The sequence below is a fragment of the Poecile atricapillus genome, chromosome 6 (genome assembly GCF_030490865.1).
Source record: "Poecile atricapillus isolate bPoeAtr1 chromosome 6, bPoeAtr1.hap1, whole genome shotgun sequence".
NCBI classification, from domain to species: domain Eukaryota; kingdom Metazoa; phylum Chordata; class Aves; order Passeriformes; family Paridae; genus Poecile; species Poecile atricapillus.
The window spans coordinates 27,816,717-27,834,419 of NC_081254.1; the positions used below are offsets into that span (position 1 = coordinate 27,816,717).

Consider the following 17,703-nt stretch of genomic DNA (forward strand, 5'->3'; position numbering starts at 1 on the left):
CCAGACACTTTCATTTTTGACAGGTTTAGAAACCCAGAGTAGGAATCTTCTCAGGGAATGGCAGCTATTTCTAAAGAGGAAGCAAGAAAAGTCACAGAACACAAGAACGGAGACATCTTGTAAGGGAAACCTCTGACAAAATTAATCTGTTTCAGTGGTGAAAGAAAATTGCAAAATCTAACAGAAAAAAGTTAAGAGCCGGGGGGACCCTGTGCCATGAAATATTTTAGTCTTTTGCATTTAGCTTCAGCTCCATGCTCATATGTTCTCAATGCAAATGGATCCAACATCTCCCAGAGACATTTCTTGGCTCAGCTGGTGGAGAAGGAAGGTTATTGGTGGTTACTGAAGGCTGGTTGGCTTCTGCAAAAGTAAACAGGAGAGTTTTAAATCCCTTCCTAAAGCAGTGAGATTTTCTTCAGGATATTTTGTTGACAAGTGCTTTTCTGGATTAAATAGCAAACCCTAATATCCACTGCTTCCTAGCGTAAGCTCGCATGTATGTCTTCTCAAAATCTCATTTGATCACAGGGAGAGTCAGAGAAAATGGTCATTCTGCAAATGTATAGTTTATATTTTTCCTGTCTTTAGTTCATGGAGGAATATTTTTTTTTTCCTCTGTCAATAAACCCAGTGTGCACAAATCAGGAGTTTTATACAATGTAGTCAATGATCTCTTTCTCTCACAGATTTTCTATGGAGCATCCCAGTTCATTACTGAGCAGGTTAGACATTAGGGATAGTTTCTGCTTTTGAAGCATGACTGGCACCCTGTACCTAATGACCCATAAGAACATGGCAGTGACATCTGCCACTGAAAGACCCAGGCCTGTAACCCCTCTCCCCCAGTGACCAATAACACAAGTCTAGGGTGCCTCAGCAGTGCAGGTACATCTTCAGCACTCACAACCTCCTATGGCAATGAATTCCACAGTTTAATCAAATCTTCTCCCATGCTTTAATCTTTTTTTGAGAAGCACACAAAATGACTGTTCTTTATCCATTTCCATCTGGTCTGAATGTTGATTTGTGAAACATGCATGGTGTGGGAATATGCTCACAACTCTCCAGGTCTCAGCAACTGCAGAGCAATTAACCAGTAATGAAGATCAGTGAAATGAGACCATCCCATTTACTAACCACTCACAAATCTGGTTTTATCCTGCTGCTAGTCTTTCTTCATTGCATGTCAGCATCAGAAATCTTTCTTTACATAGGGATGTATATCCTCAGCCATTTCTGGCATAAAGCTATAATGAGAGAAACTAACAGATGTCATTCTCCAGGACAAACACTAATCACAATCAGGAAAAAACACTAATCACAATCAGGAAAAAAAAAATAAATCACTGCACAGGTTTAGGGCACTATGGGAATTAATTCAGCACTGTAGCTATGTTAGGAAAAGACTGCCAGGCTAGGCTGCCTACTCATTTTTTCCACAACAGTGGTTATTTTATTCTTTCCAGCAATTTTCTGTGAAAACAGAAATTAAAGTACTAGTGCAACTTTTTGATTCAGGCACTATTGGCCAGATGCTGAGTCCCTGTGGATCAGCAAGCAGAACATGTCTGCTGGCCCCAGGTGAGACTTTGGTCTTACCTGAATCACAGCAGCACCTAAATTACCTTTCAGTAGGAAAAACTGCTATGTAAATCAGGACAGCGGAAGAAAAGCAAAGGAAGCAAAACTACTTTTTAAATAACAGGAGCTCTCTAATTTTTTTGCCAGCACATTAGAGAACCCCTTAGCTTCTTTCATCCACACTTAAAAAAATAAATTAAAAAATTTACTCTAAATAAATTGGTGTCTTATCTACAAAAGAAAATGCATGGCTCATAAATGTAATAGTTGTTTTACTGTCTATAGAAACTGTCATTTAGACATCCTCTGAGTCAGTTTTGCCATTCTCTGGATGGCCAGCAGGTACCCAGTTAGTCCAAATGCCTTGTAGGAATCTTCTAATTCATCTTCTAATTCATCTTTCTAATTTGCATCAACAGTCTGGATTCCTCAGTAGGCACCACCTGAATAAAAATTACCTCCCATTTAATTAGCTTGAATCAGGCCTTACTGGGATCACCCTACCAAGCTCAAATCAGGTAAGTCTGTTAATTTTAGGATCTTGTGTATTCTTCATAAACCTGAAGCTCACATGCCATTAAGTTTATATCTTCTGAAAGCACTTCAAGTTGCATTTGAGCAAACCTGGATTTAACTTCCACCATCATGCTGTCTGCTGGCTGTGGTGGTGAATGTAACAAAAGAAGCTTATCATGTGATTAAGAACCGTAGGGGATTAATTGTCTTACTGGGGTGTTGCCCTGAAGCTAGACCAAAAAATAAAATAAAAACAAAAAAAAAACACCCAAAAAAATCACAATTCCTGCTGACTTTGCTGGCTTGCCTTTGATCCTTCTCCAAAATCAGAGAGAAACACCAGGGACACCCAAGAGTACAAATGGAAATGTGAGATAACATTCATAAGAACTTCTTCCAACCAGGAAAATCAGTTTTACCACTATGCTCTCAGCCCCACATTGATATGGATTGGGCCTGAAGCCTTTGAAAAATAAACAAAAGCATGACATTCCACAAGATGAAAATTTGCATGCTTTCCAAAACTTACACAACAGGATGAAAAACATAAGTGGCAGCAATTAGCCCTGCAAATCTGTCTCCACCAACAGAACTAAACTGAGCAGGTTGTACTCAGCTTGCTCATCACTACCTGCACCCTAGTTTGATGAGACACAGTGTGTTCACAAGGAGTCCACATTTTTCTGGATAAAAAAGGGAAAAAAAAAATTTAAGAAGTAGGGAGAATGTGCACTCAGGAACATCTCTAGCCAGATCCTCAGCAGTTGTAAATCAATGCCACTGAAGTTATACTGATTTATGCCTGCTGAGAGACTCTTGTTTTGGTCTTTGCAAACCTTTTACATTATGTACATAAGCACAATAAATTAAGTGCACAGTCAGATCATAATCAGAGAGCAGAGATAGAGAGTTACTGGTGTTCTAGCAAGGAGAGCCCAGTACTAAGGCTGTTGCTCACAGATGTTCTCAAACAACTCAGTCAGGGAGACCCTGTACTTGTCTGACATTTCAACTTCTTACCTAAAGCCACAGTTGCACTACTCAGCTTCTGCTGGAAAAGATACCAGCACAAAAATGAGGGTTTTTTCCTTATCTATACTCAGTTCAGCAGATTTTTGCTTAGCCCTCCTATTTCCACTTCAGGATCTTTTATTTTATTGTACAGATTGGGTAGTTGTTTACACACTACTCCCCTTTCTTTCCTTTTTCTCTCTGCCTTGTTTTGGCAAATCTACCTTCTCAAATTTAATCCCTTTATTGAAATTTTACACTTGGTTAACTCTCAAAAGAGATATTCCAAACAAAGTATAAATAAATAAATGCAAGAACATGTAAAAAACCATCATAAAAATCCAATAAAAATTATTTGCAGATTACCCTCAGTCTGGAATAAAGTATTTTTCTCACTTCAGCACAGTTCACTCCATTACCCCACTGGCAGAAACACACCTGCTCCGTTCCAGAGGTAAAGGTTTGTTCATCCATTGGAGGGTGATGATCACTTTGTGCAGGAAAAGGAGACTGATTTGGTTCTTGGAAGAAAGCTCTAGTAGCCAAGAGACCTGTACATACCGAGTTGCTCATGGTAACTACAGTAATGGACCATGTGCATGCTCTCTGCCTGTCTTGGCCTTGAAAACCCAGGACCTGCAGTGCTTCCAAACACCTGGCAAAGAATGCTGTGATATGTTCCAAGGTTACTGCTTCCAGCTACCCACCAGAGTCCTCTAGGTACAGACCAACACTCCTTGGAACATGGGGCAAAACAGAGCACACACTGAAAATCCAACGTATTTTCTTATATTGACAGCGAGGTGAGCCCTGATTCATTATGAGAAGTTTTATCCAAATTATTTGCAGGGGTCACCACTGATATATTTATATTTTTAGTTCTGACACTGAATAAAATGAAAAACTTTAGTTGTGCTGCCTCACAACTAAGCCAATATAAGTGTGCATAATCTGTTAGTGGTGTTGAGTCAATGAGCAATAATTTGTTATTCCCCAATATATTCTTTTCACTAATATGTCTGACTCCTCAGTGAAGCCAGTTTCATCTACCTGTTTTCTAGCTCCCACTTTAAGAACTATAATGAAGCTTACTAATTTGTTAGGAACTCAAGAAGTATTTCTCAAAAATGTGCTGTGGCTGTGTAAAATGTTCTTATTTCAGCCTAAGAACACTAACAAGACTTTTCAGGGCATTTGGAGCATGGTACTTTCTCTGCTCACTGTGAGCTGAATATCCCTCAAATGCATCACCAGAATACAGCTCCTTAAACATCACTTGTAGTGATTCATCTCAATGGCCCCAAGTTTTAATGACTTCTAACAGCAGTATTTTGTGCTGAAATAGACACTCTCCTGTTAGAATATTTCCTTTTAGCATGTCCCAAGAAATAGAAAGCCTCATGTTCCCAGCCTTGGTGCCACATCAGGTAAGTGAAATTGAGAGGAGAAATAATATTCATAGATCACAAATTATAAGAAATAGAGATAATATGTTCTTTCACTGTCACTAATCCTGTGTATCTTGAAATGAAAAGACCTTTAAAACTTTATGGTTTCTATCGCAACTGTTTCTTTTTGAAATTCATCTTCAAAAAAAATTCTCTTTCAAGCTAAATTTCTCTAAGTTAAAAACCAGATTACCTTACAATTAACTTTTCAGATATTTTTTTAATTTCCAATGACAAAATGCACATTTTAAGTAGCACCACTGCATTTGAAGGTACAATTCAAGGGGGAACTTTATCCATTTAAAAAAGAATTAATTGAAGGCATCATTAATACTTCTGGTACTGCAAATGGTAAAAACCTCCTTGCAGGAATAAAGCATTCCTGAGGAATAAATTCCTCAGCTGTTTATTGAGGAAACAATATGGAATTAAAATTACTAGATCTCTGGCAGCTGGGATTTCAGTGTGATGCCTGCCTGAGGCAATCCAATGTTGTGGAAAAGAAATCCATGGAGAAAGATCTGCAAAGGCAGTGGAGCTCAAAGATAAACCTTGAGAAAGCCTGGATGGGAGGAGAGAAGGCCAGCGGGTGGCTGAGGGTGCCTGAGAGAATTTACAGCCAATTAGGAGAATATTTTGGAGTTGCAGGTAAAGGAGGCTCCTGGAATAGAAAAAAACACCACCTCAAGAGGCAAAGCAGGGAGGCAAAGGAGCTGGTGAAAGTGAATGACAACAGGACATGCAGTAACAGTGAAGAATGCACTCAGACTGGTCATTAAAAGGTTTCTAATTAGGTGTGTTCAAAGGTGGTACCTAAGGCAGAGTATCCCCTGGTCTGCTAAAACCATAAAGCTATAGACACAGTGATGTTATGTACTGTGTGAACAAACAGCAGCTAGGCTTCATGACCCAGAAACATCCCTTCAGTGTCATGTTGCCATCAATAAAAATCATGTAAGAAGAAATGAAAGTGTTGTGTGTAGTAACTGGAGTTACTGCTGGTCTATTCTTCCTTACCATGTCCTCAGTCCTTTCACAGCCTGGTTAACCCAACTTTTTGCCTTGCTGGAAAGGCTTCTCTTCTGACAGAACTAATTTGGAGCAGCCAAACTCCTTGTACTAAATGAGTGCATCACTAAAAGAAGTGAGATTTCTGCTGGGGTACTGTATGGTTGCAAGAGTATGAGGAGAGCCTGGTTTACCCCAATATTTGGGAGGTGATGTAACTTACGACCATCCACTGTCCTTGCCTCCAGGTGCACGAGGTCAGCCTCTCTTCCATTCCCCATCATGGACCTGTGAAAGACAGATTGAGACGAGGGCATTAAAAAAAACATGTACCACAAATGGCTGAGATACTGCTTTCAAAGGAGATCCTGTTTAACTGGAGATAACTCATACTCACAAATAAGAGCTCATAATTTTGAAAGAATTTTGGAATTTTCCCTAAAATGAACTTGAATATTTTAAAGAAATTCTATGATTTTATCTAATGAATGTCATTGTACTTATGAGTTCTTTATTTCTCATCCTTTCACTTCTTTCCACCTGGAGCCCTGTTCTGTTCTTGTTGGCACATGAATTTTGATATTTCTCCTGGTTTGGTCAGAAGGATGCCTTTTAGTTCACAGAGGAATACAGAAGACTTTAATTGATGGGCTAATAGTATTTGCCAGCATACTAATTATAGCTGTTCCTTTATATTGGACGTTTTATGCACATTTGCTTAATTGACACTCTTAATGATCAATGTTCCCTCATTAATTAAGAAGTTTTAAAAACTCATTTTATCCTGAGACATTTTATCACTTCTGATCTAATAAAAACAGTATTCCATTAATAAAAGAAGTGTCACATTGAAAATGACTGTTTGTTCCCTCTGAATTAGCAAGTAACAAAGTAAAGGCATTGAGCACTGCAAATAAGGAGTTTATGGAATTAAACTTTGCTCCCATTGTTGAGGCTCCCCTGGACTGGCACTGGTGGCCTCCTCAGTTCCCTGGAAGAGTCCAAATGTCCAGTGTTTTGATGGACAGACTGACTGATGGGAGTACTGAGTGCTCCATGTGCCAATCCCACTGTACAGCTGCCTCTGCAGCATCTCTGACAAGCAGCCTTGTTCCTGGCCCTGACCTATCATCCAAATCCCAATCCCAATTGAATCTTTTAATTTAAAAGATTAAAGAGAAGGGTTAAACAACCCATTTCTTGTTAGCTGGCTGACCTCCTAGTTAATAGAAGCATGAGGGAAGACACACATTCATTTCCAGTGATAGACAAATTAGATGTTCTCTTCAAACCCTCATTATTTTTCAGGAAATCAGAAGAGAGATTCAAACAGTGATTTAGACCTTAATTCAGTTTCCACTGACTGCAATCAGAGGCACCTCCAGTGCTTAATCATCATGTGCATTAACTAATAACTATTATAAAAATGTTAACAGTAACAAGAATGTGTCCTGATTAATCCTTACCTTTGCTTGACGAAATATATAGCAACTCACTAGCTAGAAAAGGTTTTGTTCCTCTTTGCTGGGGACTGCAGTTCAGAAAACACTCTGAGCCAGCATTGCTTTTACCTCTTCTCCATTTTTAATAAAGTTTATGGCAAGGTGTTATTACCCTAAACATTCAACTTCCACTTAGAATCTCTGTTTCCTGGTAATTGACACCCAGTGAGGGGGGGAAAGAAACACATTCCTAGGGCATTTTTATTATGCCTGCTACGATCAGCAGATACAGGGCCAAAATTCTGGGCCTGCTCATTAGAATTCAGTTCAAGATAGACAGATGCCAGTGACAAACAGCTCTAAAAAAAACTGCAGAAGGACAAAGCTAGCATATATCCTCTTTATTCTTGTTTATTTAAATGGACTTTAAATACTGAAACTGGAATATTGGAATAGCCTGCCTGAAACTGGGTTATTGCAGAAGACACAGTACAGCTCTGTCAGTTCATTCCTCCTCCTGACCTCACACACCTCCACGGGGATGTGAACTCTCCAAAGAAACAAGGAATAGATTGCACAAATTTGAATATTTTTGTCTCTCAACAATGGTGCTCATCCAGAAAAGCATGTGAGTCTACACTCAGGTGTTTTGTGAATTTCCTCCTCACAGTGCTATTCTGACCCCAAGAGAAACACCTTTTACATCTTTTCAGGCAAAGACAGCCAATTTTATGAGCCATAATTTACATCAAACTCTTAGGTGCCTTAAGAGCAGCATATAAAGATCTGGACCCCTCAAGCCCTGGAAGTAGTCACCTGCATATTGCTCAGTCTCACACCACAACAGGCAGCACTGGGACTGTAGGAGCTTCAGTTCCAGGCAGAATTAAACCATCAATCATCCCAAGGGGGTACAGAACAAGGACAGCTGAAACACAGCTGGTGATAAACCTAAGGACTTCCTTTCTTTTGATGTCTCCTAATCCCTGTGACTTTGAAATGTGATGACAAAGATGAAAACTAAGGTCCAGAGGAGGAAATTCCTGAAGTCAAACAGGACATCTGAGGTATAGTCAAGAGCCATATCCATGACTTCCTATCTGCCAGATCTTTCTCCCTACCTTAGAAAATGCACATTTCATTGCTTTGATATATAATAGGTTTAATTTATTTGTGACAGCACAAGGTCATGGCCATAATATTAAATGCCAACATAAAAAATCAGTTGTAAAGAACAGGCAAAATACAAATACACATCTGCTCAAATCAATATTAACTGTACAGAGCTGCCAGCCAGAAACATATCACTTCCATCTGGATTCTGCTGAGACCTTACTGACCAGCATTTTTGTAATGTCACATTTTTTTGGATCATGCTGTCTTGTTCCATGATAGCCCTAGGATATTTCTTTATACACCTCTCCAGACCACCTGAAGAGTATTACATAAAGTAATACTCATCTTACCCAGTTATACATCACAGATATTTAACTCTGAACTAATCACACTCAACTCTCTTTGCAGGCAGAGAGATGAGACAGGCAGTTTTGCACTGTGGATCAGCTGAAGAGCGTTAGATGAGACTTTATGAGAAGAATTTATCCTAGTAAGGCCTGCTTCTCTCCACTGAGTTTAACATGCCACTACAGATACCCACATGTGATCACATAAAGGTCCCACAGCAGGAAACACAACAGACCTGAATTATGTTTATTACATAGTTTTAAAACAGAAATTGCAGATGAGGTATGGATTGCAATTAAAGGTGCACCTGAATGTCCTGAGCAGTCCTTTTTCTGAAAAATGTTTTACACAGCTTCATCAGCCTTACTACGTACTCTAGGACATATAAAAGCCTAGGAGACATTCAGAAATGCAATATTGACCACTGTGAGCAAATACATGAGATAAATATTGTGCTGTGGGTTGTACTGCCCCTGAAAACATGCTCTCTCTAGGAAGACAGACATATCCTTTTACATTCATAGGACAATCTGTTCCTAAAGCATCTACTAGAAAAAAAGGTGTTAGGAACTGTAGGATATATATCAGAATTCTTGGATTTTTAGTATGTCATCCAAATGAATCACAACACTACCAAGCATCCAGCTATTCTATTAGTGGGTTTTCTTGTCTTTTTCATTTGGCTGGGGAAAAAAAACCCTCATTATTCTTAGAAGCTGAGAAAGTCAATGTACTTCTACTCTCTTCTGAGTATTATTACGTTTTGAAAAACAGTATGAAAAAGAATGAATACCCGATTACAGAGAAATTCCATTCCTGACCAGACTGGAAGGTTCTTAAATCAAAGCCAGAATGATCAAAAAGAATAAGTTTCACATGTGGAAGAAGGAAACTACATGCTGTAGTACCTAATACCAAATAATAAATACCAAATTATTACAATACCAAAGCCTCCAACTCAGTGTTTCTAACTTAATACAGGTGCCCACTGTGCTTCATTACCTTTTGTGCACATGGTCAGTGCAACATGGGCAATGCAATGCAAAGGCAGACAAGGAAAGTGCTGTGTGTTCAACAGCTGATAGACCAAGCACCCTACAAAGAACAGGGGTACAGATGAACAACAATCTGGGACTCACTCAGCCACTGATTTCTCTCAGAAATCTCTCTAAAAATAAATAGTCCCAAATTTGCCATTCCCTATTCTGAGCAACTTCTGTTCGCTATGATAGCAGTGCTTTCTTCTCATATTTCTCAAATCCATTCTTCCCTTTCAGCATCTGCTCTCAAAGACCAAACACTCATATATCCACAAGCTTTTCTTCTTGCCTCAGTCTATGTTTTCACTTTGTGGTAAAATGCCAGCACATCCTTTGTCCATCCCTTTAATCTCAGGCTTTCTGTAATACTCCCAGAAATTTCAGGACACCAGGGATATCCTTGCAATGCTTTCTGTTGAATGGTGCCTATTGTATTTTTGTGATTAACTTTTAGTGTTTTGTTGGTATAATTGTCTGGTTGTTTTGAAAAAAGAAAAAGGAAAAGAGAAAGAGAAAAAAATCTTTTGGGAAAAGGAGGATTTAGGAAAGCCAAAGGGAGTGCAAGGCAGTGACCCCACTGCCTTTATACTGAAGATGCTTACATTTTGAAAAATTTAGGACCCCCATGGTCCTATTACCAAGTTGCTTCCTAAAATTTTAATCACTATCAAGCTGGCTAAGTAGTTATCTGCACTTGAGAGCCTCACAAATCGATACCACTGGCTGCAGCACAGTAATTGCTCTGAATACAGATTCTACATCCACCGTGAGAAGCAGCACAGGGAAAAGACCCCAAATCATCCCCTGGTTTCGAAGCAGGCTGAACTAAACAAAAGCAGCCTGGCACTGCCCATTGCACAGTAAATGCTAGCTGGCATATTTCTGTAGTGACCAACCCCTTGCAATCTTCTCTGTCTGAAACATTTCTAAAACCTTGGCTTCCTTGGCCTGTCAGCTCCTCTGAGCCAAGAAAATTCAATAGAGACCCTGTTATCCTGGGGTTTCCACCTCTTCTATCTTTTTTCACTTCTAGGGACAAAAGCAATTGTTTATGGATGCTGGGAACTGATGAGGCTTGCAAGGCAGTCAGACCACTCAGAACTGCAAAAAGGCATCATTGTGAAGAAAGCAAAAGCTTCTACTTGCTGCACCTAATTTCAAACTACCATTTTTTCATAAACAATGAACTCGAAACACCAGACAATAAGGGCTGCATCTCAAGGACTTGTGCATTCTGAAAAGTAGCTCTGAGTGCCCCTGGTTTTGGATGCTTGACTTCAGACACAGACACACTGTATCTGGAACTATATGCACAAGAAACTTGATGGCAATCTTTTCATGTGTATTTCCAGTATCATACATGCAGCAGCCAAGATCAAACGTCTTTTGAGACAGGCAGTAGAAGACATTGTTATTTCACAGAATCCTCAATGCAAATGGCCCAGAATGCCAAATGCTACCATGCCCTTTTCACAGACAGAACCAGTGTGACTGTCCCTCATTCTTTATTTGGACATAGAGCCCTTATGCAGCTTTCCCATGTCTCAACTGCAGAATTAGGACTCCTGTGACCACCTCACCTGCCCTGGGGGTAAACAGGTACGATTTGCTCATGCAGACAAATGACTTAACAGCATGTCTCTGTTAGGGTGGATGGAAGATCCACACAATTCTGGCCATTTTGAGATTATCAGTGCTGAGTGGGAGTAGCTCAGATGTGGCTGCAGTGCCGTGCCAAACAGAAAAGTAACACATTGCTTGGAAAATCCAGTTTGACTACACAGCATGAAAAATGCTCATGTGTCTCAGCTGCCTTCTGCAGATGACTTTGTTCTTTACAAGCTATATATTTAAGATGCCTCCTGACCCTCAGCATTCCTTCTTCCTAGTTCCAGTTTGAACAAATCCCCATCTCCACATTCACTGCATTACACAGAAAGACTAGCTGCAACAGTCATGTGGAAGAGGGAATGTACTCCTAGAGATCCTTATGCCAAAGTTGTCCTATGAGCATAAATATTCTAACAAGCTTTATCCTGTCACAATAAAGCTATAAAGTTGCTTTGTTCAGCACATGATAATGGCTTTGTAATTCAATTATTGGTAGAATTTGCCTTTAGGGATTTATCTTCCTTTAGCCTCAGCACTCATGCGAATCCCTTATCGTAAATCTTGCCAATGCAAAACCAGCTCCTCCACTGCCTCTGGACATATCCTGTCATATTAAAAAATTGACACCTTCCTCCAGCTTAGTGAATGGCAGGTTTTTGGTTTTAAGGGACAGAATGAAAACAACAACAACAGTGGATGCTGTCCTCAACAACAACGCTCGTGTTGTCCTCAGCAGCATCAATTCTTTGGTCTTTGATGTTTCTGTAACACTGAATTCTAATTGCCATTCATAAAAATAGTAACATGTAGCACTGAACAGGGAGCTTTTTGTCCAAAGATACAAAAGTACTTGACAATCAACCTTTAAGTAACCTTCCCTGCATGGTACTGATTTGTTCAAGACCTATGGAAAAGTACAAGACAAACAGACCAAGTCAGAAATAGGGGCTGAGGAAAATTTTTGTTCTCAGCTTTATAGATAAACTTCACTGATTAGTCAAGAGCACAGAGGCCTCATTGATTTAACCAAGATCACACAGTTGCTATGTGGCAGAGACAAAAATAGAGCCTGAGAGTCCTCCAGGCTCCTTTTTCTTTTACTACTATATTGACTCCATGAGGACTTTGCAGATATTCTCTGTTTCTTTTTTTGCTTGCAGAGGTCAGTGAATCTGCCCCAGGGAGCTTAGTGTGAGAGGCAATTCTTGTGGTGTCTTTACTCCAGTCCCTATTATGTGAAATTTCACAGATTTTACTATTCCTGGAGCATATTTTAAAGACTGCTTTCTAGCTTTAACATCTTCAAACCACATCCTCCTGATATGCTTTAGAAACATGGACAGATTCCAGATAGGCATAAATCATCATTTTGTTTCTTTATATCTTGCTAATAAATCTCCCCTGACCATAATTTAATTAGTTTTTCCCTGCTACATCTCTGCACTGTTCTTTCCCACACTGTCCAACCACATGAGACAATTTGGTGCAATTCAACTGGCAGCCACTGCACCAAAACCATTCTATGGTTTGCTTTACTCAGTTTGTCACCCTTTCTTTAGAACTGATAGAAAACAGCAGTGCTGTGAGTAAAGCCCAACTTCTCCTAATTGTGCCACCTCCCAGCACTGACCCAGAAAAGCAGGTGGCTGTTGCTGCTAGCACTGAAATAGGTGAGCAGGTAAATGGGGGCACTGGTGTGACTTTCAGGACATGGGGAGTCACTTTTACTCTCACCATCCCACCACATTTTAGAGCCCCAGTGCATAATCACCCACACCCTTCCACACTCTGCTGTCTACACACCCCACAGCTTTGGGGGCAGCAGCAAAGGAAGCCTTCTCCCCTGCTGCTGTAACACCACAGATCTCCATGGGAAGCTCCAGAGAGGAAATTTAGCTAAAACTCTGAAATAGATGGATGCAAATTCTCAGGAGGTAGCTGTCTATTGCTGGCAACACAGAGTGGGAGGAATGTCTTAAAACTAGGATCTAAACTAAGTGGATAAAATTCAGTTAACCAGGACTAGATCCTGATTTTAAGATAGCCCTTCAATGTTACATCCCTTTTCATATATTACAAGAAACTTAAAACATCAAGCTGGCTTGAAGAGAAAGAAAGAAGGAGGAAAGCACCCCGTAGTTATAACCTCTGAGCTCCCCTCCTTGATGTCAAGAACCAAATCTACCTGATTTACAGCTTCTCTGCTGGTACAGTCTAATAGGATCACAACTTCTTACTGTGTTAAGACCATGTCTGTTGCATCTTGTAGTGCTGTGGCCCAGTCAGGCAGCTCTGGAGGAGGCCAGCAAGTCATTTAGAGCAGGAGAGGAAAGTCAACTCTGGTAACACAGTATGCTGCTCATTAAACATGCAAGAGAACAGCAGGGCAACCTTCCTGACAGAGATCTAGACAAATCCACAGGTGACTTACCTGTGCACTGCTTCACCTTCTCAAGGTCTGTCCTTTATGGGTGCACACAGAGAAATCAGCTGCTGAGACCAATGCCTGCTGGAGACTGACAATTCCAGGGTCCTGCACAGCACTGCAGGCTCCTGCTACTGATGAGCCCCCAAACCGAGATTTTGAACACGGTGAATGGATGCCTGCCTACTTCTGCAGAACTTTAACGAGGAAAGGTAGATGATGTAGAAAATCTGAAGCTCATGGGAGTCTGTACTCGTTTATAAAGTATCTCTGGATGATTTTTAAAGAAATATCTGCTGAATTGGGAAAACTGAAACACGCCAACCCATGCATCAGTCAGACTGGAGCTTCTTGATCCCAAAAGGCTTAATCAGATGAATATTTGCTTCATTCACATCTGCTGAAAACTGTCATGGGTTTTCATGTACCCATAACCACCATATTTAAGCTATGAAAAAACATTTTAAATTAAATTGCTTCCCTTCAACTCACTGAATAAAGCTTGTGTGTTAGATCAAGCAGGTGATTATCTGGACAGGCTGTCACAATGCACTTTGATTGGCATCTTTCCCATCAGCTTCCAGCAGTTGCCCTGCAGTGATTAAAAGGTCTTGTTCAGCCATACACAGCATCATTTGTAAACAGCCCAGGCACTGAGGCATTTAAACTGCCTCAGCCCACCTGGGTGGGTGTGCAAATCTCACCAAGACAAGAACTGACAGAAACACTGGGACAGTGCACCCAGCTTGCTACAAGTGCTTGAATATAATGAAGTTTTTAACAGGACTTTGACACCTCATCCCCTTGATTTTCACTTTTTCAGCTGCTCCAGTGAACACAGTCAGAGCTTTTAAAATACAGTTTCCAACCTCCTCTGAAAAAGAAAATACATATACTCTATAATTATACTGTGAAGATTAACTTTCTTTGCTACTACTCATAAATTAAACACAAATATAGCCCTATGTACTCATCTGTCCTCCCAGCTGCTTACAGGCTTTTCTCCCCTTCAGTGTGTGTGCATATTTTTGTATCATTTGATGGGAAAAGTTGGTTGTATTACTCTTTTACATTTGCCTCCATTTTCCTCTCCTGCTCATACTCAGAAAAACACAAGACTGAGTGGAGAGCTAGCAACATCTCTTACCAAACTGACATGTTTCCTTTAATTTCTTCAGGGAATCATTAATATCATGGACATGTGATGCTACTGGAAATCATAAATGGTGTGTGTTGGAGTGGATCGTAAAGATCATCTAGCTCTAGTTCTCCTGCCACAGGCAGAGACACCTTCCACAAATTAGGTTGCTCAAAGCCAACTTGGCCTTCAACACTTTCAACTTCCACAGCTTCTCTGGGCAACCTGTGCCAATGTCCCACCACCCCAAAAGTAAAGAATTTCTTCCCAATATCTAATCTAGACATGCCCTTTTTCAGCTTGAAGCCATTACCCCTTGTCTTATCTCTTCAAGCCCTTGGCTAAAGACCCTCTCCAGCTCTCTTGGAGCCCTTTTCAGGCACTGGAAAGTGCTCTTAGGTCTCCCCAGAGCCTTCTCTTCTCCAGACTGAACATCCCCAGGTCTCTCAGCCTCACAGGAGAGGTGCTCCAGCCCTCTTGTTATTACATCCTTCTGATCTTCTTGAAGTATGGAGTGCTATTACCCTGGTATTTCTCCTACTCTCTTGTCTGGGTGCAACACTCAAGTGAAAAAATAAAATCAATACCACTGATAGAGATAATGATTGTAACTTGATGATCTAATTTACTAGTTGGGCTTTTCTATTCTTCATTTTATGTTAGCTTTTAAGACACTTTTATTATTTGATTTTATTTCTTTCCTCCTTCTCCAAGTTTCTCAAGGTTAGATTTTGATTAGAATTAGGTGAGAACCTTTTCAGATAAAAGTCTCATTTTGATTAAAAAACATTAGATTTTGAGAAATTTTAATGAGATTTTTAACCTTTTTTTTAATTATTATTATTTATTTTTTTAGGCCTCACATCTCACAGCTCTAGTTGTGATGCTTTGACTTACTAACTTTTAGGAAATAATTTCTGGTGGAAGGCAGGACTTGATCTGAGGACCAGAATAAAAACCTGGCTTTTAATGACCAACAAATCTCTGCATTTATATTTTGGCCATATTGAACTCTATGCACTTTGAGCAGTTTTTCTGCAACTACTGGTCATGGATGTTTTGATTTGCAAGTCACAAAGTATCACTATTGAACTTTGACTAGATGACTGAAGCACTCTAAAAAAGGAAGAAAAAAGCGACTTAATTCCCAGTGTGACTGGTTCACCAATTGTGTTCACGTTTGTATTCACTACAAACCAGCATCTACACCCAGGAAAATTCCACAATAGGAATGTTTACCAAAAATCACCAAGTACCACAAAAATAAACTCAGAAGTATTTAAATAAGGCATTTTTATCCAACTCTTTTAACTAGGATCTACTGCATTCTGTTTCCCTAATGCCAAGTAAATTAGTAAACACTGTGCTATCAGCAATAATCCATGTATATTAACTTGTTTCTGTAGTACGCTTCTGAATTAATATTGCTTAGAATACCCCTTCCTAGTAATTAGGGTATTTTCACAGAGCACAGTTCCAGAATTGCCAAGTACCTTGATAACTTTCATGCATTTTTCTGTCACAGTACATTTAACAGCAAAATCTCAAGAAGCTGCCAGAAAAAATAATTGAAAAAACACGAAAATTGTTGATACAGTGTGGAACTGCAGTGCCTTGGGCTTGTATGCAGAGTGGATTCTCCCAAGTCTCCACCTGACACATAGTATGTGGCTGACTCTCTGAGTGGAGTACATTTTCCTCAGTACACCACTTCCACATCCCCAGATTATGCAGATATGTGATGATACCCAAATTACAGAAATTATTAGAGGTGTCAGTTAGAGCTGCCCATCACTAAAGCCTGCCCAGCCACAAATGTGTCCTAAAAACCTTTTAATGAGGCAGAAAATTACTGACCACTTTTTTCTTTTTTAATTTGTTTTTTTTTGGTGGAGGTTTTTAAGACAAGAAGTCTCCAGTCACCTCTATTTTAAAGGTTTGACTTCATCTGCTCATCTCCCACCTGATATCTCCTTTCATAGAGTGACATTACACCTCTTCCATCACAAGTGTGGATGTCAGGGCATCACTTAGAGCTGCAGGTAGAAGAATGAAGAGGGGGAACAGAAGAGCTTACAGTAAAAAATATTCTATTTCCATATTAATGACTCCTCTTAATAAAACAGGATACAAGAATAGAAAGTACATGTGGGCTACAAGGAACTGAGTTGTGTCTACATGGAGTGTTTTCTCAGAGTTATGTAGTAAGCATCATCAGACTATATTTCTTCAGGGGTTTAAATTTCTCTGGAGTGGTAGGAGGAAGAGATGTTTCACAGAGCAGCCAAAAATAAGCAAATAAAGAAGAAAATTTCTTGGCAACAGATACAAGAACTGCAGCTGTAAAAGGCATTACAGCTTCTCTGACAGTATTTGCAGGTAGAGTCTTCTCAAGACTAAAATTAGCAAGCTCAGTGGAGTTTGTTCACAAGACTCTTGTGTGACCCAAAAGCTATTTACAAGACAACATGACAGACTAAAATGACAATGAAAATATCAGTGAGACATCACAACTTTGTTTTCATCAACTATTCGAATCCATGTTAAAGTCTTTAAAGTCTTCTAGGTGCACCTTCCTGTCACAACAAGCGGTGTAACTAATGCAGCCTCAAGAATGCCTGACGCCAGAGGCCTTGCTTTGTGTCTTCTGATTTTAGAGAAGTCCTAGCTTAGAGAGTATTGGAAGCAACCTGTACTAAAGCAACTCCTCAGCTATCCTTGGATATCAGAACATTTCCCTCATTCTCTGCCCAGTTCAGCTGTGTCCTGGTTGATCCCTTCAAAGCCATTTGATTTAGAGAAAGCACCAGGAACAGGAGAGAGAGTATCCCCACATTCTGCTCTAAGTTATGACTTCAGGACATTTTACTTCGCTCTTTATTACTGATCTTAAGAATAAGTGAAATCAGTCTTCTCACTTTTCAGGTTGATTACACTCTTCGTATTTACAAGCCAAAATATAATCAATAAAAAAAGCCCAACCAACAACAAACCACGGGGCACTGATCAAGGCTTT

At 39.8% G+C, this 17,703-nt stretch overlaps 1 protein-coding gene across 2 annotated transcripts in view; it reads right to left on the bottom strand.

Annotated features, from left to right (window-relative positions):
- The window catches only part of SORCS1 (sortilin related VPS10 domain containing receptor 1), a 261,108-nt gene that overhangs the window by 70,883 nt on the left and 172,522 nt on the right, over positions 1 to 17,703 (bottom strand). For both annotated transcript variants that reach the window (XM_058841926.1, XM_058841925.1), the window contains exon 6: positions 5,791 to 5,855. In XM_058841926.1, coding sequence (XP_058697909.1) covers positions 5,791 to 5,855 — 65 coding nt within the window. The remainder of the gene's footprint in view (positions 1 to 5,790; positions 5,856 to 17,703) is intronic.